The sequence below is a fragment of the Actinia tenebrosa genome, unplaced genomic scaffold (genome assembly GCF_029948245.1).
Source record: "Actinia tenebrosa isolate PJP-AT-01 unplaced genomic scaffold, QUT_ActTen_1.0 PGA_scaffold2__45_contigs__length_23673736, whole genome shotgun sequence".
NCBI lineage: Eukaryota > Metazoa > Cnidaria > Anthozoa > Actiniaria > Actiniidae > Actinia > Actinia tenebrosa.
In genome coordinates, this window is record NW_028292579.1 from 15,549,215 (window position 1) to 15,570,468 (window position 21,254).

At 38.1% G+C, this 21,254-nt stretch overlaps 2 protein-coding genes across 3 annotated transcripts; both read left to right on the forward strand.

The window, feature by feature from the left end:
- The first annotated feature begins 869 nt into the window (after positions 1–869).
- LOC116289304 (uncharacterized) lies at positions 870–6,168 on the forward strand. Its single transcript, XM_031696194.2, has 5 exons — positions 870–1,011; positions 2,719–3,120; positions 3,428–3,541; positions 5,306–5,429; positions 5,812–6,168. The coding sequence occupies exons 1-5, from the start codon at positions 954–956 to the stop codon at positions 6,029–6,031; spliced, it is 918 nt and encodes a 305-aa protein (XP_031552054.2). The 5' UTR covers positions 870–953; the 3' UTR covers positions 6,032–6,168.
- A 765-nt stretch (positions 6,169–6,933) lies between these two features.
- LOC116289312 (uncharacterized) lies at positions 6,934–19,634 on the forward strand. 2 transcript variants are annotated; one of them, XM_089034647.1, is made up of 10 exons: positions 6,934–7,387; positions 9,128–9,230; positions 9,833–9,883; positions 10,361–10,424; positions 13,027–13,163; positions 14,808–14,894; positions 15,667–15,761; positions 16,656–16,712; positions 17,181–17,237; positions 18,071–19,634. In XM_089034647.1, exons 1-10 carry the CDS (start codon positions 7,154–7,156, stop codon positions 18,191–18,193), a joined length of 1,008 nt encoding a protein of 335 aa, XP_088890773.1. In that variant the 5' UTR covers positions 6,934–7,153; the 3' UTR covers positions 18,194–19,634. The 2 variants fall into 2 exon arrangements, with proteins under 2 accessions (XP_088890773.1, XP_031552060.1); XM_031696200.2 differs by having other exon boundaries at positions 6,938–7,387; positions 9,104–9,230.
- Positions 19,635–21,254: the final 1,620 nt, after the last annotated feature.

Below are 21,254 nucleotides of genomic sequence, written 5' to 3' on the forward strand. Positions count from 1 at the left end.
TAATTTTTCACTTTTTTTGAATTAATTAAAGTATTATTCTAATCCAGGTTAAATCCACAACCGGCAGAACGAAGCCTGGAAGTGGATGAACAAACAATGAATGGCGAGATAAAACAAAGAACGCAGCTCACATGTAGAACAATACACATCGTTCATTATAATCCATGATGCTTTCTTGTTTTTGTTATTTAAGCTTCGTTCTACCAGTGGACACCGACTTTGAAGCTTGTAGCTCTCATTGTTATGTAATCCCCTTTGCTAGCATAAATCTCCTAAAAACAATTGGAATTACCATAGTAGAGAGAATAAGAGAAAAATATCAAATGCCCTTGGTAGGATTCGAACGCACGTCTTCGGTATTCTAGTCCGATGTGTTAACCACTACACCAGAATATGAAATGTAGGGTAATCGTGAGGATCCCAGAGCGATATTTTTTCTCTATAGATAAGTTGAACACCGTAAATATGTACGCAAAGAATAGACATAGTATAGTAGTAATAAATTATGCGTTCGGTGTGCATATAATGAAGTAGAGAGAACAAGAGAAAAATATCAAATGCCCTTGGCAGGATTCGAACCCACGTCTCTGGGATCCTCACGATTACCCTACATTTCATATTCTGGCTGCGTTACCAGCGTGGTTGGTCCTTGTAGTGTAGTGGTTAACACATCGGACTAGAATACCGAAGACTTGGGTTCGAATCCTGCCAAGGGAATTTGATATTTTTCTGATATTTTTCTCTTATTCTCTCTACTTCATTATATACACACCGAACGCATAATTTATTACTACTATACTATGGAATTACCATACCTAAGGTCAAAAAATGCCTTTCATATTTTTGACGAGGCTATGATTGGTTAAGAGATAACACTACGCACCCTGCTGACAAATGCTATTTAACAAATATCCTTTCAAGCTAGTTATTTTTCCAACTTCAACTGTCTCGCGATGGATAGAGTCTTCATTACACTCTCCGTGTTTTTTGCACTTGGCAACTTACTTTCAGGTGGGTGACCTTTACTTACATTGTAACGTAGTTCTAAACACAGTTTCTAAACTGAAGAGTTTTTACTCCGACGAAGGACTAGCGTCCGAAACGTCAGTAAGTTGTTTCATCTTTTCACGGTGTATAATTTACCTTTTCATCATTACAGTTTCTAAACTGTTTGACTTCACAGCCCGCTGACTAAGGTTCGGTTGGCCTATCAAAGAACAAACGTCACGCGAACAAACCCACAACTCAGTTCTAAAATGAAATGTTATCTTTATTGAAATTTGTACGATTCCAAGTTATTAAAAGCAGCCTTTATAATGTGTGCTCAAGGGTTCGAACAAACTAGTGAGATGGCGCAAGCATAATTGCGAGAGAATTTTGCCTAATTCTTTTAACTTGCTATACCGAGTCAAAAATACCTTGTGCTAGCTCAGTTTTTACAGCCCAACTACCTGCAACCGATAAATTTTCTCCAAACTCTTTACCAAGAATCTAAAGTTTTATGGAAATCGATCGATCTTTAAACGAACAGCAGGAGAACAATGCGAATATTGCGAAAAACCATCTGTTACGAAATCGGACCGTAACGGCAAACCCGACTAAAATTTCGAATACACCATTGAAAGCCTAAGTGTTTGACCTTAATACATGTGCTAAATTCAGAAATATCCGAGCGTATTTGACGCGATACGAAGGAGTAAAAAAAATCGCAAAATTCCCTCGCAATTATTCAAACTACTCTACTATGATCGAAGGAAAACCCATTGTTCGCTCAAAGGCGCTAGGACAGACGGATTGGGTTGTGTTTCAATACGACAACAACAAAAATAACTTTATTGTGCCCAAAGAAAGTAAATTAAGTACAAAAATTATCTTATTTGGTATATCAGTTGATGAGAGCACAGACATTTAGAAATATTCTAGTTTTAGAAACTAATCGAGCTCAATGTCTGGGCCATGCGGAGTAATTACAAGAAAAAAATAATCAGTTCAGAATTTTCATGGACAACTACAAGTCAGATACAGACGAACCAGACACGTATTGACATACAGTACAAACACTGAGCACAAAACAAAATGGGTGGAAGCTGAATTGTATCGGTGTGTTTGTTTCACTTATTCGTAGACATTAAAGAGTTCACTGATCAGTATATGTTTGTTTCTAAATAGATACTAGCTAGAGCTCACTTATCTTAAAAGTAAACGTCCTTTCCAACCAACGACCTCAAGGTCAAGCTAGCCAATGATCATTGTGATCGATTTACAAAGTGTGTTATGGTGGTTCGTGGGGTCATAGTTAATCGATTAACTATGGTGGGGTCATAGTCATAGGTAAGGGTAGGTGTGCGTTGTGGAAACCGCCGTAGCCTGCAAAGCGGCCCAAATGGGGAGAGGAGGGGGGAAGGGGTGGGGGGCCTGTGGAGGAGGGGCGTGTGTGATTCAAAAGCCGATTGTTCGCAAATATTATGAGCCACACTCATTGGGCCAATCCAAACATGTGTAAATGACATCAACTTGTTTGATTGATGGCTGTCTATTGCAAAGTGCACGTCACGATTTTCGTCTGGGGTGACCGCGTAGCAATGAAAACGCCGGTAAGAAAGTCCTTATCAACTATGTAGCACTACTGTCTTTAATGGCACCTAAATAGCCCCTGAGAATTAAAAGTTTAAGAAAATGTACTGAAATATAATCATTCTTTTTCCTTTTTTTTTTCAGAAATAGAAGCTCAATCAATTCCTGTGCCAACAAATGGGAGAATACAAGGACTGAAAGGAAGAAAATGTCTCAATTTCCTTTGGGATTCACCATGTGACCATCCTTATTGCATGGTAACTCTCAAGATAAAATTGCAAGGAGGAGGAAATGCAGTGGAATCTGAAATTCCTTCATATAAGCCTGATATCACAAAAAACAACGCATCTTTTGTACAGTGTATTTATGCATCCGCTGGAGAAAATGTTTCCTGTTGCAATAGCATTAACTCGCAAGCACATTTGACCAATGGGCATTCAGTGTCTTTTTCTAACTATGAAAACATAAGCTTTCACATTAAGGTCTGCCTTAATGCCAGTGGAAATTGTGTTTCTAAAGACCATGGGTTTGATTACATTCTCCCTTGTAAGTATGTATGTAGAAATGCAATTAAGACTCTGTCTTTCCATGTGTGAGTTAAAGCCTTGGCGTGCCAGTTCAGTTATTCTCATAACTGCATATTTGAGTTGTGTTTTTTTGTTCATTTTTTCTGAATACTCTGGTTTTCCCAAGTGCATAAAAACCAACTTGTGAGCTTAGTCTCCATAGTGAACATAGTACATAGGACATGGTAGTACTTGCCGATTGAACCTTGAGGAAGAGCCCCTCACAGGGAGTGATGGTCTAAAAATATTCATTTATACATTTTAATACTATATGTTTACTTTTGTAGGGTATAACCCTTGCAAGTTTGACAACCCATGCCAGAACTCTGGGACTTGCAGTCCAGGTGTTGATGCCTACAATTGTTCATGCACCAGTGACTGGGAGGGATATAACTGCACCAGTAAGTATAAATGTTCAGCTTTATTCAAGTAAAATGAATCGATCAATAAACTTTGTGTATGGACAATGACACTTGAACTTAAACTGATAAACTTGTGTGGTCCTCCTTTATCTCTAGGTAATAACGTTGATTAGGGATGTGAGTACCATTAGTGTAGTCATCCAAGCCACATGAAGTTCTAACTATTTACAGATGTAATTACCCTATTTCACTATGACGTCACTGCTTGTTTATGTGGGGGATAGAATCACCAAATCCAATAGAAAATTCAACAAAATATGCTCCTAGCGAAACAGTTTAATCTAAAATGGCCTGGTTCTCAGATATAACCGCCACCCTGTTAGCTCAGTTGGTAAGAGCGTCGGTCTGTTGTGCAGGAGGTCATGGTTCAAGCCTCGGCCGGACCAACACTCAGGGTCTTAAAATAACTGAGGAGAAGGTGCTGCCTTTGTAATAATATCTGCAAATGGTTAGACCTTCAAGTCTTTTCGGAAAAGGACTTTAAACCGTAGGCCCTGTCTCCTAACCCTTCCTAACCTACAGTAAAATGGGGGACATAAAAGAACCACTGAGGACATAAAAAGAAACCCTGGCAGTGACCACCCTCATTGCCTACACTTCATACTAACCATCTCTCATGCTTGTAAATTGCATAAAGCAATCTGTCATTCACAACTCATGTAAAGCGCCTTTGATTATATCCACATATTAAAGGGCGCTATATAAATCATAATCATATAATATGTGTTAATATGTACTAAAAAATATTCTGAGCGTTTGCTGGCTATTCTACTTCTCTTCGTGGATTGATACGGGTTTTAGAACAACTTTTGGTGAATTTGCATTGATTTGACCCCCTCCAATGACCATGATTCTTTGCGTTTAAACAATAGATTGTTTTGATGTGACGTCATAGTGAAATAGGGCAATTACAAAGGCAGTTCTCAGCTACTTACAGACCCTAAGTGTTAACCCTGCTGAGGGTTCAACCACAACCTCCCATACAACAAATAGACGCTTGTACCAGCTGAGCTAACTGCTGGCTGCCCAATGTGGCAAGGTTTTTCTCCAAGCAGTGCAATGTATTAGTAATGATTGACATTTATGTAAAACTGTCAAATGCTGTATTAGCCACATAATGCAAAAAAAAAATAGGCAGCAGATCGGAGAGGAATTAAGCTTTCACCATCCCTACTCCCAGTTGCTGAAGACCATTATGTAAACTAGATGTGACTAACCTAGTAGCTTAATAGACCCTTTTCAAGTTCAAAATTACTGCTGTCTTTCTTGATTACAGACTCATTTGCTCAGGTTAAGCCTTGCATCAATGTCTAATTACTTGCAAATACCAACGGTAAAGTACAGAATGCACAAGTTCAACAATACGAACACTTTGAAACTTGACAGACCTTGACTGGAAAATGTGAATATTCTTCACAAAATCAAGGCTTAGCCTGAGCAAATGAGTCCGTAATCAAGAAACACAGCAGTAATTATTGGAACTCGAAAAGGGTCTATTGTCAATCAGATGCATAAATATTGAGCAAGCATGACATTTAAAGTGTGTGCTTGGATCGTAAGAAGCCAGTTCTAGAGTTTGAAGTGTGGTCTTGTGTCCAGAGTTCTGCAGTTTTCCCCTCACTCTCTATACCAAACAGACCTAATTACATCCAGTGACAAAAATTTTCTTTCTTACCAATAACATTTTCTACCAGGTTATTTATGTTGGTTTTTTTTTGTTTTTCGTTTTGCCTTTTTATCAAGCTCCAAAGAGATTCACCTACCATGCTGGGAAATGTCTGGACTATTCGTCAAATACTGATGTCAAAAAGTACATGAAGACACTGTCTCAATGTAGTTCTGAGTGTACAAGCATGAGTTCTCCAAGGTAGGTTACTGAAAGGCATAGAGTTGCACATTAATTCTTACTGCTTAGGAAAGGTATGTTTTAATTAGGGGTCGAAAGGGAATTCCAGTGGATTTTTAGAAAATTAATGTCTGTTGCCAGTCCCCCTTTCACTCAGTAAGAAATTCATAACCTTCTTTCTAAGTCAACAAGGAAACAGCTTTTATCCAAATGAAAAGACTTGAACTTTCACAAAAGTTTAAATTTTTACTTCAGTAAAATTCCTCTCCTCTAAAGCCTCAGGCCTCCCCCTACAAACAAAAAAAAAGTATCTGCCCTTATTCTTTGATATTTTTTCATTTCAGCAATAATTAATGTAATAAAGAACTCTTAACAATAGCATCATAATTCCTTTACATTTCAGATGCAAATCATTTGAGTTCAAAAAGATGACATCTGGTAACCATGGCAACTGCACCCTTCGCGACTCTAATAGCCTGGTGCACAGTCTTGTGGCCTGTGATGCTGATCTTTATGAAATTAAAGGATATTTGGAACCCAGTAGTGGTACAACTGTTGCCACAGTAACCCGTCATCTCTTGGTCATGTTGGTTGCTAGCATTTTTTTTCTTGCAGAACACTAAGCAGTAGCTAAGTTGTGCTTGACCACATTCATAGATAGGAGCACAGGATAAGAAAAGGTTAAGTTATACTATGACAAGTCTCTACTTTTCTTTAACGTCACTCTTTTTATTTATGAATAAATGGTTCGTTTTGTCGACTCAAGAATTGTTTTTATATTACAACCTAGCACAATCATTTCAGGGTTAACATGGAAGATATTGTGTTTTGAAAACAACTTACTAGCATGTGGGAACAATTTGAACACACCAAAGTTTTAAATACAACCAATCTAGCATACACAAGAGTATTAAGCTTGCGCAACAGGGCCAAACAAGCACAAGCGATAAAATCTTTAAACAAAACAAAAATAATACCCAACCCCCCGCCCCCTCCAGGCTTTTTTCTCTTAATTTCCCAGTTGCTGTGCAAGTCGCACACCTCTCCACAAATCCTGTATGATACGAACAATCCTTCAGTGTTCAGGCTATACTGAGCTACATAGCTATAGGTATGTTATACAGGGTATTCAGTTAGTCCATCCAACTGACCTAAAATAGTGATGTAGAACTGACGTCACTGCAAAACTGAGGTGACAGTCATGAAGCAAGTAAAAATTGACTAACTTTTTTTTCATTTGGTGGAAAAGTGACACCTCGATTCTGATTGGCTAACATTATTTAACAATTACTAATCAGAGCGCGCGTTCTTAGGATGTTGGCAAGTTGGTATTCTCTACTACAGTACTAATGTCAAAGTTGGGCTACCTGTGATTTTGATCTGATAGATGATTTCCACATCCATACTTCTGACTTTCTATCAGCAAGCTCATCATCAAGACTATCCTAAAATGATCTTTTCGTCGAAGCTGATAACATTTTCCAGGCTAAGCAGTTTTGATGGTGGGGCAAAATCGTAGCTTGTGACTGAATCCGCCATCTTGAATAAGACCCCAAAGGACTACTGGGAAGTGTTTTTAATACAATATCGCTGTACAATTGGACCGCTCACTCATCTTTTACTTTTCTTCGCTTGCATTTATCTTATTACGAAAACAACATGACATTTTATCTGAAATTAAAAGGTAAAACGAACGTGAAAACGAAACAGGCCTAGTTTATTGCCTCGCTGGTTGTTCGTTTGATATGTCAACGAGACAAAAGACAAGGTTTGGGACGTCGTTTCGTTCATTCATCGGCTACGCTGGGCTTGAAGTGGTTAGCGATGAAGGTAGCCCCTCACACTGTAATCAAGCTATTAATAACACCAACAGCTGCGAGTATGCTAGTCAAGAGATCCACAGAGGATTAATAATGGATGACTTGCCCTCTTATGGTTCGTTATCAGTGAGTGATATGCAGCTATCTAATGATCAACAGGTAAGTTGGAACCAAAACCAACCCCCACCCCACCCCTCTCTCCCATAAACCTTAGTTTGAAAAAAATTATTTAGCTATTAACCTTACCATTTCTTTTGTGACATCCCAGATTTTAAGCAACTTGGGCATTTTCGTTTTTTAAAATTCAAAGCATGAACATAAGCACATAAACCAGGTTTTGAATCAAATTACCCACAAGGAAAGCCTGAGAATGAAATAAATTATGCAAATTAGATAAGGGCCGTTACACTTAGGCCCCGTCAACACGTGTCCGCAAATGTTTGTGTCCGTATCTGCAAATTTTACGAAAACGGATACGTGTGGACAGTGAAAACGATTTGAATACGCTGCGTGTGGACGCAAACATTTTCGTATCCGCAAAAAATAATTTGCGGATACAAAAATTTCCGGATACGTATGGACAGGGCCTTAGTTGGTAGTCGGGAAGGGGAGGGTTGGTGGGTGCACCTTTGGAATTGGCTCATTCATACATGACATCATTTACTCAACCCTATTGTTCTTGTCACTTTCACAGCCCAAGCTGGCTATTAGTGTTGATTTATCATCAAAATATAGTAAAAAATAAAATTCAGAAATTCATACATCATAGATATGATGTGCCATTTTAAATCAAATCTGTCATATTTTCGAAAATATTCCATCTTAGTAATAAAATGAATTTTCAGAGCTAGGGTATCAATTGAGAGTGGAGTGTCATTTTGATTGATTCATTGTCAAAAATGGAGGTCATCATGACATCATAATTTAAATAGAAAATGTAACATTTTATCAAGTTTAAGCAGTGGGTTAGCTAGAAAAAAAGACATAATTTGGGGCAATCATACAAAAATGGGCATAATTCTGGCTTTTTCCACGGTTCAGTGATTTTCATAGTATTTTAAGTAGTGTTTAATAAATGAGTAGGTCAGAGTGTTTTATCACCTGATGAAACACAATTTGCGAGTTTATTGAACAGCTTAAAACACTCTGGAATAATTCACAAACCTTTGGTTGAAGTTAGAGCGGCCAAAAACATCACAAAACTTGAATCTTCATAGATCGGTAGAGGTTTGTACTGTTATCAATGCACAGTGAAGTGAAGATTGTAGATGATACTGACCTAAGTCTTCATCGAAACTTGGGTGCAACTTTATCTCTGATGAAGTCGTCCTCGTTAGTATTCAAGTGATAATGACATGTACTGTATCATTATCACATTATTAATGAAGAAGATTTATCAGGTAAAATTAGGTAAATAGAGTACCAAAGTGGTGACGTCACAAAATATTATTTTCACTGTATCATAATTTCGATTTCGATAGGAAATTAAAAAAAACGCTAACACGCCAAATTTCAGAAGAATGGGTTGAATAGCAATTACAATTACGTAATGAACCAGGGGGAAAATACAATGATTTGTATGGGGAAATTCTATATTCAAACGGCCATATCTCCGTTGCTTCTTAACCGATATTCTTAAAATTTTGCTTGTTAATTTCTTTCTTGATGTTCCACAAAAATTGAGGATCGAAAATTGTCAAAAGCAAAATTTTGTTTTTTGCGATGTCACGCTTTGGTACTCTATGCATGTGACGTGTATGGTTGATCCACTTGGATTAAAGGCTAATAAATTATTTGTTTTATAGTCAGAATGTTAACCATTGATCATAGTAACATAAAATTTGTCTTTCTATATTTTCTTCCATGTAATAACAGACTCCATTGATCTGTCATTGTCAGTGTAACAAAAGCAGCGTCAGCACATTCTTGTCATTCTTCATGATGGTTCTTGGTATTATACTCGTGCCAGTTTTAAAAGAGGAAACTACACCAACTAGAAATGGTAAGAGGGAAATTATGGAACCGACGGCTGATGCAAAGGGATTCTTCTTGTATTTCTTTCATTCTATTTCCATTTTCCCCCCATTTATTCCCATTATTGCTTGTATTTTTGTCATCAATTTACTTTACTTTATTCCGTTCTATTCTGATTCACTTGAATATAAAGATTTTTTTAAACATATCATTTAGTATTCATTTTTGACAACTTAAGTTTTTATATGATTTTAGTATTGAAAAGATTCATAATTTCTGAGGGTTACTACAGTACTACTCAATGATCTTTGAACTCAGATATTTTGATTTTTTTGATTTATTTTCAATTGACTGCCGGGAAAAATCAAATTTGGTCATGCAGTTCACATTTAAACTACCGAGTTCACAGGACAGCGAACGTTTGAACAAGAGAAACTAAATAGAGCTATCCCAAATTCACTTGACTGACCACGAGACAATGGTTTGAAGTCGAGACTGACCTTGATTCTTTTATTCATCAAGTTCAACCTTGACTTGAAACCATTGTTTCGTGACCAGTCAAGCGAATTCGGGATAGGTCTATTAAAAAAATAGCATTATTAAATGATTATCAATTTTTTCTTTGTTTAGTTAGAGTCGTCTGTCAAGTCATCAGAGCAGCTGGATTGTTTGGCTTTACAGGTACTGTTTTAACATTACCATGGTAACAGTGACCTAGTTGCAGATAACAGACCTAGACAAACTTATCAGTTTGTGGGTTGTTGCAAATTTTATTAGTCATAATACACTCAACAAAATTACTTGATTCTGATTGGACAAAAAATCGCACAATATTCTCGTACGATTCGGAATTCATAGATACTCATAATGTTTTGAAAGTTCTCAAATTGGACTCGCCTTAAGACTCGTCCAATTTTGAAAACTTTCAAAACATCACTCGTACCTATAAATTCCGAATTGTGCTTGAGACCGTCTGATTTGCTGTACAAATCTTAGGTGGTGTTACCAACTGGACTGATTGTAGGATGTGGGGTGTGGGGTGGGGTCAGTAAGAGATTTGTCTGGCCACCTTTCATCCCTTGAACCTCTTGGCTCCATGAGGACCAACTAATCAGTGTGTTGGTCAACTGGCTGTTACACATTCTGTTTGTTTGGTAGGTGGTGTTACAAACTGGATTGCTGTGAAATTAATCTTTTCAAGAATTCCACGATTATTTTGCAGGTATGCAACAAGGTTGAAGGTTTTTTAATTTTCCAGATAACATTTTATACATTATATTTACAATTTAACATGTAAAAAAAATCTGTGAGTCAAGGTTAGACTTAATAAAATACAGTGGAACCCCGCCTTATGGCCACCCGCTTAATACAGCCACCCGTTAATACGGTAATATAGTGTAAATACTGAAAAGTTATTGCTGCAAAATCTGTGATTCTTTTATTCATTCGGTTAACATTCTACAGTAGAATGCTTTTTGTAGGATCAGAATCAACACGACAAATTCAAACAGAGAAACACGTACAGCGCGATGAGCTAAAGTATGTTTGCATTTATTTTATAGCGGTACAGTATTAAAACGAGCCATGCCGATAGCCTGTCTGGGGTGATATCCAGCCTCGAGTCAGTATGGCTTCAAAGGAAGCTTCATTTGTCTATACAGAGCAAAGTCAACTGCCTATTTTAAAAAGTAGTTGTTACTGTACTCAGTTTTCTCTGTTCTACTGTTATATCTACAGTCCTGTACTACTGTGTAATTTAAAGTTTTAAAGTACTACTAAAGTTGAGTTATAACTGAGCTCCAATAGCATCAGAAGTTTTAGAAACATTATTTAAAAATACAATATGCATTATTGCACTTAATTTGTTTAGTAGTTTCATACTGATTAATAAAACACGTTTTTAACATATTTTTGACAGCCTGCTTAAAAACGGCCACTTTTGAATGTCCCTTCGGTGGCTGGATTAACGGGGTTCCACTGTACAGTAAATGTATGAACAGTTCTCATACTCATTAATAATTCATGAGGAAACCATGGATCCTGTTACTCAACCTTAGCCTCGTCAGCGTGTAATATATTCTTTAGAAATTGCCTACAACCTGTGAAATTTTTAAGTGTTTCAATTGTTCGTTGACGTGTAAATTCCTTTCGTTACTGCGGACTGTAGTCAAATTCTGAAGAATAATTACACGCTGACAAGGCTGAGGTTGAGTAAGGGGATCCATGAAATGGCCTATTAATAACCTTGCTCCCTATAAATTATTAATGAGTATGAGAAGTCATTTCAAAGCCGCAATGAGGACTGGACGGGATTTCAAGTCTGCGCAATTAGTGGCTGTGCCTTGGACTGGAATTAATTGCATAGACTTGAAATCCCATCCAGTCCTCATTGTCGGCTTTGAAATATTACACCAAGTCCAACCTTGAGTTGAATCCATTGTTTCATGGTCACTCAACACCTACTCATATTTTGCCCCTATCTTTTCATTTTTTGAATAAAAAAATAATATAATGAGTCGGTATGAGAATCTTTTATTTTTGGTCTTCATGAATAATGTTACCAATTCCTGTCTACCAACATGCGTTGCCTAGTCTTCCAGTGACACATGAGCACCTACAGTAGTTTCTCATTCCTTCCTGTCAAGGGTCAATTATATTGCAGTGGCTTTAAACAGAAAATTCAAAGGCTTATTATCATGGTTTGCTTTAGTAAAAACAATATTCAATACAAATGTTTTCTCATAACAAACTTCGTGTCTTTCCAACTATATCATTTCCTTATGTGTATGAGAATATATATGAAATATATATTTGTACTGCTGTCATTATGTATCAAATTGAGCTGATCCTCGTAGTATATGAAGCAACTTATGCAGCTGCAAATTATTCAAAATTGAGTCTTAAAGACCCATTGCCACTTACCGTGATGCATCACAATTTGTTTACATTTTGAATCATGTCACCACTGAAAAAACAATTCTAACCTTTTGAATAAACTCTTAAAAGAATGTAAATGAATCATTTTTGTGCCTTAGTGCTATGTCGGAAAAGGATTTAATATGAAGTTATTATTCAATATATGAATCTTTGAATTTCATGGACCACGAAATTCATCTGTGACCACGGTGCATCACGATAAGTGGCAATGGGTCTTTAAACGAGCTACCAAGTCTCATACTGTATGAGACTTCAAGGACATATTAGGTGGGTTTATTGGCCCATTAGGAGAGATATATATAATTATGTGTATGAGAATATCTTATACCATTTCTTTGTTGAACTGTTGCACATGAGAAGATGCATGACTAGGGATGCAAGTTAAACAAATAATCTTATTCTCGAGGGAATAAGATTTTGGCTGTAATGGGAAAACATTGTTCCTCGGAAAGTAAGGTTTATCTTAGAGATAATATGGTGTCTTGTCTTATTTAGATAATTCACCTTTTCGGCGCTAGCTTGGATTGTGTTACAGTCACCAAAAAGTTCGGACATCGTTCTCAGATTTCCATACAAATTCACTGACTTTAAAGAGAAAATTTAGGTAGATTTCTTTAGTTAGCTCTCTTAACAGCTGTAAGAAAAGCTTCAATCAAGCTAGAAAAATGATTATTTACTTGTATTTAGAGAACTAACTAAACATTAACCAAGTCAATAGTTCATTTAGAATCAGTACATTTGTACGGAAATCTGAGAACGATGTCCGAACTTTTTGGTGACCGTAACACAATCTAAAACAGTTTATACCCCGGACGGCTAGTGCCGAAAAGGGGAATTCCCTAAGATCCATACTTTGCTTATTTCTACATTTCCCATTCTTTTCATAGTGGTGCACTATTCAAGTACTTTGTAACTGTGAGAGAAGTTGTAGCTGACTTCATCATAGAAGCTTTCTTTTCTTCTTCACAAGTTAAGAGATATATGCAGAACAAAATATTTTGTTTACTGGATTCAGAAAACTTTGGTAAGCAATCCCATTATTAATTCCCTAGTGTTTTGTCCTGTGAAACATCATTACCGTGCAAGACCTACCCTGGCTCCATCCTGCCCCCAATCACATACACAACCACCTAGCAGGGGAGTGACTTACATTTATTACTATTGTAGTTTTCCGACTGGTTGCCAGCCCCAGAGCTGCAATGTATTATGGGAATGTAAAAGTGGTGAATATGGTATCTTACCATAACTTGGAAATTTTTCGCTCACTGATTGGCTTAGAACCATTGTCGGTTAGAGGCTAGAACTGCTTGTACTTACGACATCCGTCATGCGCACTGAGCGAGTGGATGAAATGGCTTTTTCAAACTATTTATTTGTCTTTTTGTTCAATTCTTTTGACTTTGTTGAGTTTGGATCATTTTTGACGTCATTTCATGTTCGATTGCTGTTCAGACCATTCCGGGAGACCCATAGAAAACTGACTTGGATTTGTTAAATGTGATGTGACTACTGGCCAACTACAGTCATGTTTACCTGTCCCTGCCTGATAAATAAGTAATATACAGTGTACCCGACCCACTCAAACCTCCCAAGGGTTTTGGTTTACAGACAACATTTGGTCATTTCATTATACACCCTATGTACCAAGCATTATAATTCTAAGCGTTTTACTACCATTGAAGTGCAACAAGCAAAGTTTGATGTATTGTTTGCTGACTGGCATTTTAGTGATCATCAATGCGTTTTGGTTTCAACCGCTGACAATTAAACAACTACAATAAATAAACAATGTCTTGAGGGAGATTTTAGATCTAAAATCTTTTTAAAAGTTTTAAAATTGAGTACAAAATCTCCCTCAAGATATTTTTTCTTGCAGTTGTCTAATAGACCTCTTCGGCTTGGGGTAATGTTTTCCCATTTCAGACCACGTGTCATTCCCTTGAGAATAAGATTCTTTGTTTGAGCTGTATCCATATTCATGTGTCTTCTCATGTGCAACCGAGTGCAAACCTTAAACAAAGAAATGATACTCTAGGGAATGACATGTGGTCTGAAATGGGAAAACATTACGTCAGAGCGGAAGAGGTCTATTGACAGTGGTTGAAACCAAACTTCATGGGTTGCACTTCAACAAAATGGTAGAATATACATAACTAAAAAAGGAAATTTGAAAAATGTTAGTCAATAAGCCCAAGCCTCTTTGGTGATATTGCTTGCATAGTACTAACATGGAATCAATAGATAATACAAGAAGTTGTAGATTTGCTCTAATTAGAATAAATCAGAAGAGATAACTAGCTAAAAACTAGCTGTGTGAGCTGCGTCAGTGTTTCTAATGAAACAGTAATGATAAAAGGGTAAATTTTACACCATGAAAAATGAAAAAACAAACTGATGTTTCGGATGCTAGTCCTTTGTCGGAGTAAAAGAGCCAAAGAGCCTCTTTTACTCAATTTCATTTTTTCATCATTTCACGGTGTAAAATTGACCCTTTTATCATTAGAATAATCAGTATGGAAAATCACCGCCCAACTTCTATGTGGATAGAACTTTTTTCCATGTCATTGGCATATTTCATGTCAGTATTCCCATGATCATCACCTTTCAATGAAGTTTCACAAACACTAAGTTTATTTTAATTGTCCATTTTTTTCTCATTTTATTTCAGATCAAAGTCTACTTAATATCTTAAATTCAGAAAAAATAACAAGTATCGTAGAGAAGAAATTAAACTTGTTGATGGCCTCGCCCGAAGGTAAACCCTCCCATACTGGGTCTGTGAGTCAACACATTCCCAGATCAGTTGACCATTACTAGGAGCATCCATCTCCCATACTGGGTCTGTGAGTCAACACATTCCCAGATCAGTAGCCCATTACTAGGAGTATTCATCTCCCATACTTGGTCTGTTGGCCAACATATTCCTAAATCAGGAGCCCATTACTAGGAGCATCCATCTCCCATACTGGGTCTGTAAGTCAGCATATTCCCAGATCAGGAGCCCAATACTAGGAGCATTCATCTCCCATACTGGGTCTATGAGCCAGCATATTCCCAGATCAGGAGCCCATTACTAGCTGCATCCATCTCCCATACTGGGTCTGTGGGTTAGCATATTCCCAGATCAGGAGCCCATTACTAGGAGCATGCATCTCTCATACTGGGTCTGTGGGCTAGCATATTCCCAGATCAGGAGCCCATTATTAGGAGCATTCATCTCCCATACTTGGTCTGTGAGCCAGCATATTCCCAGATCAGGAGCCCAATACTAGGAGCATTCATCTCCCATACTTGGTCTGTGAGCCAGCATACTCCCAGATCAGGAGCCCATTACTAGCAGCATCCATCTCCAATACTGGGTCTATGCAAGAGCTAGCATTATTGTGCAGGATTTAAAAAAAGGTCTCTATCATTGCAAGGACGTTGTTCTCGTTTTGATGGAGAGCCATGCTTACCTTTCAAGGGACAGGGAACTGTGAAGGGGATTATTGAGTTAATTACTGTCAATAAATTTGTTTCATTCATAGGTCTTATGTTACAATCATTGGGAGTGACCAAGTTAAGACTCAGGCCTGTGATAATGAGTTATATCACTGACATGCGCAGTTACACCAGTCCCTTGGTAAGTCCCCCCCTGATTCAGTGTTTCAGTTGAACACCTGTTGAAGATAATATTTTGACTGCATATTACACCAGATAACATAAACTACCATTGTGTAGTTCCAAAAATTATCCATACCCTCCTCACGGAGGAATTTTTTTAAGACACCCCCCCCCCCCCCCCCGTTACCCCCGGTGGTTCGAATTTTCTTCCATAAAAACTCTGTAATTTTTGTTCTTTCTCTGACCCCTACCCTTCGGAAATCAAATTTCAAGATCCAAATTCCTCTGTGGGGTGGGTATGGATAATTTCTGGAACTACACATTCACAAAAAAATGACAGGGAAGCAGGGGTGGTGTATTTGTGAGAGCACTTGCACATCACCAAGGCGATTTGATTTCCGAACTCGGCGTCGTATATGAGTACAGTTATTTGTTGGCTCTCCTATGCTTCGAGAGTGTTTTTGCAAGTTGCAGAAAACATTGCGCGTATAACACCCCCAAGAGAAAATGAACATTCTCTTGGCCCCCTCTTTGCAAACGTCAAACGAGCTTCTACTTTTTTTGCAACGTTGCAAAGCAAGTTGCAGCGTGTAACATCCGTCCAGCAACCTGCAATGCCCCTAAACACTGTCACAAATGACCAATCAGAGTGTAGCTCTTACATATCACCGCTGACATATCTGGTTTTATCGCAGACCAAGAAAACGTCGCGTTGCAAGTTACGTTAGCTACGTGCTAAATGCTCAGTCATTCGTGACAGGCGGTAAAAATAATTTTAATTTAGCACGTAGCCTCATACTGAAACCTTTGTGCGTGACAAGCGAAGCATATCTCGGAGGTGGGCTATTAAGAAAGGCAGTTGCGAAGAGAGGAGATTGGGTCATGCTTTCATTTTTTTCCTTTCCTTCGACAGCTTATTGCTTCACTTCAGTCATCAGAGCTCAGTGACACAGAGAAAATTAGAGGGCAGGTAACAGCGATATAAATAGACCATTTACCCTACAATACCGCTGTGTTCCTTAATTACAGACTCATATACTCAAGATTAGCCTCATTTCAGCGTCAAGAATCTCCTGAGAATTGGAAACCTATTGTTATGTCCTCAAAATAGACCCCTTGCATGTGACGTCAAAGCAACTCAATTTGGAGGACAAAACAAAAGAATTACAATCTCATGAGAATTGGAAACCTATTGTTATGTCCTCAAAATTGATCGTAAGCTGCATTCCAACGTGCTGCAAGGGGTCTATATCGTCTCATAATCAGGGGTTGCTCGACCAATCACACTCAATATTCAATCAAACTCTATATTCAAGTCTAGAATTATACTAATTACAAGTACCAACGGTAAGAATGCACAACTTCAACAATATAAAGACTTTTACGGACGTTTACTGGAGCACATAAATATTCTACACAAAATTTCTTTTGGTTTTAGATTATTGATGTTATTGCCACAAGAACTCAACAGATATCGCCACAACAAGTACAGCAGGTAGGAATACTAACATGATTCAATAGAGTGTTAAAGGATAAAGGCAAACTCGTAGCCGTACCGTAACCGTAACCACGCGTTGTGATTGGATAAATTACTCGAAGACAATGGAAAGCCATTTCAATGTTAAGGCATTTCGTACCGTGCTGTTAGTCAGTACCGTATTTTTTCCACTCATACAATAAGCATTCTTATGGAAAGCCATTTCTATGTTACGGCATGTTGTACCGTGTGTGTGCTGTAAGTCAGTACGGTATGTTTCCCACTCATACGGGAACCATTCTTATGGGAAGCCATTTCAATGCTTAAGGCATTTCATACCGTGTATGTGCTGTAAGACAGTCATTACCGTAAGTCAGTATCGTATGTTTCCAACTCATACGAGAACCATTCTTATGGGAAGCCATTTCAATGCTTAAGGCATTTCGTACCGGGTATGTGCTGTGAATCAGTACCGTACGTTCCCCACAGTACTCATATATACGATAACCATTCTTAACATAAAGGGAAGCCATTTCAATGAATGTTACGGCATGTCGTACCGTGCTGTAAGTCAGTGCTGTAGGTTACCCACGCATGTGAAAACAGCTCTTATATTACTGACCACCCTCAAAAGTACCTTACTACTAGTAATTGAGGCCTATGCTAACACGGAAGGGGTTAGCACATAAGAGGTGGGTTTTTAATTAATTGAGCGTACCGCGTAATCGAGTGGACCGCTGAGTCACCATGAAAACAGCAAGTACGCTTGTTGTTATATCACTAAGTCACCATGGTAACACTACGCTTATTCCACTCAGATGCATGACGGACTGTTCTCTTGTTTCTTGCAGATAATCACCGAGGCTTTGTACAAGTACCTCTCTTCTCTTGTGGTTTGGGGGAATCTTTTTGGTGCAATAGTGGGCTGTATTATCGAGGTTGCTTCAATATATACCCGGGGATTACCACGTTAGTAATTTTCAGTTATCTAATGCGTTTACCACTCCTGGGTGGACGGCTTAATGTCTTACAGGTTTTGCAACCCAATTGATAAGGCAGCCGATAGATCGAATTAGACTTTAGAAATCGATCTTTGTGAAGGGAGGAAAAACCGGAGAACCCGGAAAACCCTCGAAGCACAGGAGAGAACCAACAAACAACTAAAACTTAGATACGACACCGAGTCCGCCAGGGCTGAGTTATGTAGTGTTTCTCCGCACCTCTCAGGGTTCTGAGGATTTCCCGCGTTAATATAACTCAGTATAGCACAAGACGAGTTTTTTATCCCTTTTGTAAATCTTTTATTGAAAAAATTCAAATGAAACAGATTTTTTTAGCAAAATGAAAATTTATTTGAAGGCGTTCATGATATATAACGCTTGTCCTGACACCATAATATCAAAAACTTTCGCAAGAAACGGCTAACACAGGGTTCCCGATTGAGCTGATATAACTATTCGCCGCCTTCCATGCATCGGTTTACTGGTCACACACAATCGAGGCTGTTTGAAAGGATTATTCACATTTTTACCTTACAGCCGGTCTCGATTGAATGCTGTGTGTTTAACAAGTGAACCAATGTAAAGAAGGTGGTGGACAAAGCTTTTTCACTCACGTGACAAGGCAGCCATATTGGTGCACTAATAAAAACTTATGCATAGTTTTGGCATAAATAAAGTTCAGTTCCACGAGGATAGAAAACGTATTTTTTTGGTACACCAACATGGCCACTGTGATGTCATATCATATACACCTATTTCAGAATTCGTTGTCGCACCAAACGCCTCAAGCAACAAGCCAAGACTGCAGAGAACGCCGGTATTTGTAATTAGTTTATTTTTATTAGTTTATTATTATTTATTAGTGCATTTTTGTTTATTGACTTCACAAATTGCTCCAAGCAAGGCTGCTTGAGATGATAATTAGTGGAGAGCTATAACCACTTGCATGAACTATGAATAAATAAATTATAATTAAAAGTACCGACGTTCTTTGGAGCCTTGGCTTGTTACTTGAGGCTCTTGGTGCGACAACGATTTTCGAAATAGGTGTATATATATTGAAGAAATAGTAAACGCGCGCGCGTGCTAAGTGCAGTTATGAAGCTGGCAGAACACGAGAGAAGTGTTATAGGAGAAGCGCGACGCGCAGCGGAGTGCTTCTCGACATTTCTCGGGTGTTCTGCCAATCCTCAAGTGCTTTATGACTCCACACAGCACAGCAAGCAAGTTTTTTGTTTGTTTTATAAAATACAAATTACAGGAATGACAAAACTGAAATTGCAGGCGCGTGCTGTGTGCTATCATAAAGTACGCACTCCCATCCAATCAAAACGCGGGATTTAAAGATGTCTATTTTGCATAATAATAAGATCCCACAATGCACTTTACAGGATATAAATGAAACTAAATCACTTCCAGGCCTTTGTAGTAGTTTCTCTCTTGTAACAGGGCCCGGTTGTACGAAGCCTGGATAGCGCTATCCGGCGGATGAATCCTTATCCAGTGGATAAGTCGATGCTGTTATCCAATAAATGTATCCACTGGATAAGAGTTATCCATCGGAAAGCCGCTATCCAGGCTTCGTACAACCGGGACCAGAATAATAACCTCGTGATTACCCATCCACAACGGCGTGGTGCGTCCTCCTATAGAGGCTTTGCAGCATCACGTGATTGCAGCCATGACAAAAAAATCTATTGTTATGTGATGGCTGCCAACACTAGCCTCCTTTGCAGCCGCTGTGAGGCGCTTCCGGTTGCCGTCATTCCCCCACTAACGTCTGCTCAAACTTTAACAACATTTTTTTCAAAATTGACCAATCAGAGAGAACCCCACAAAATCTTGTGGGTATGACTTTGACCTTGGTACTGTATTCGGCGTAGTCTTGAAGGTCTTTCAATCCACTAAGTCTTTCTAATATACATGGAATATCCAACTGACTTCTACCAAATATTCTTGTACGGCTTTTCTTAGATTCCTCCTTCTTACATATAAGACATATATCGTTAAAATTCGAAACTTTTTTGGTCGTATTTTCCACATTTACGTGATACATGTGCAAATATAAACTGCAATTTTTCTTATGCCATTTTGCACGGGGGGAAAAAAATTTGCATATCACCTAGCAATTTGATTGGCTAATAGAAAACAATGAAGAATTATGGCGGCTCTTCAGCAAAAACTTCGTTATGAAGTCTTGCTAAAAACAAAAGAAAAGTTCGACTGAAAACGCCTGACGTCGAAATGCAGTTTGAGGCTTTCGGCACCTAGCAGGAACGTCGTGCTAAACGTGGTCTCTATCATTAGCACGAATACCGCTTTCTGCACTATGGACAAGCACCTAAATAACAAAAACGTTTACGGAACGCGAGGTAAACATTCTAGCTATATTACATTTTTCTAAGATTTTTTCTTAATGTTTAATTAGAAAGACTACATTAACGATGAGCAATGGAAGCCAAGCGTTTGTAAACATTTTGGGGAAATTCTCTTCTTTCCCATATCCTATAATGCTTTGCTTCATGGGGGGTAACCAATCAAAAACCTAATTTCCCAAATTGAAACGTTCTTCAATCGAATATATACTATATCTGCTTTTATCTGTACAATAATGATTATCAGTTTATTCCAAGTTATTCTTGCGTGTACAGATCATGAAGAGGTTTGGTCTTACAGAAAATGTATTGACTTACGAAAAAATGCTTCTATGTTTTTCTGTATTTTACTTCTTCATCTTATATTTGGATATCAAACGAGGTATTTTCAACATTGCCTGATAAGCCTTCCGCAAAATAAGTGCGGTTTTTTCCTCTGGAGTGGTGACCCCCAAAGCCGCAAAGTATTATAGGTATGGGAAAGAAGAGAATGACTATTTTTGTATGATTTTTCCCTATACTTTATCGACTTCGCAAATGCCCTGTCTCTTACCGGGCATCTTGCTTGACTATATGCCAGAGACTATTGTGAATGTGAAAGCGGTTTTTGAATCAATTATCTCCATAAATACTTGCAGAAAAGCGATATTTGACGCTTT

Bases quoted from the DNA above. Each gene is read 5' to 3' on its own strand.
- LOC116289304 (XM_031696194.2), top strand. From the start codon at position 954: ATGGATAGAGTCTTCATTACACTCTCCGTGTTTTTTGCACTTGGCAAC. The intron at 1,012-2,718 runs GTGGGTGACCTT...TTTTTTTTTCAG, and splicing joins ACTTGGCAACTTACTTTCAG to AAATAGAAGCTCAATCAATT. The intron at 3,121-3,427 runs GTAAGTATGTAT...TTACTTTTGTAG, and splicing joins GTTTGATTACATTCTCCCTT to GGTATAACCCTTGCAAGTTT.
- LOC116289312 (XM_031696200.2), top strand. From the start codon at position 7,154: ATGTCAACGAGACAAAAGACAAGGTTTGGGACGTCGTTTCGTTCATTC. The intron at 13,164-14,807 runs GTAAGCAATCCC...ATTTTATTTCAG, and splicing joins ACTGGATTCAGAAAACTTTG to ATCAAAGTCTACTTAATATC. The intron at 15,762-16,655 runs GTAAGTCCCCCC...TTCCTTCGACAG, and splicing joins GCAGTTACACCAGTCCCTTG to CTTATTGCTTCACTTCAGTC.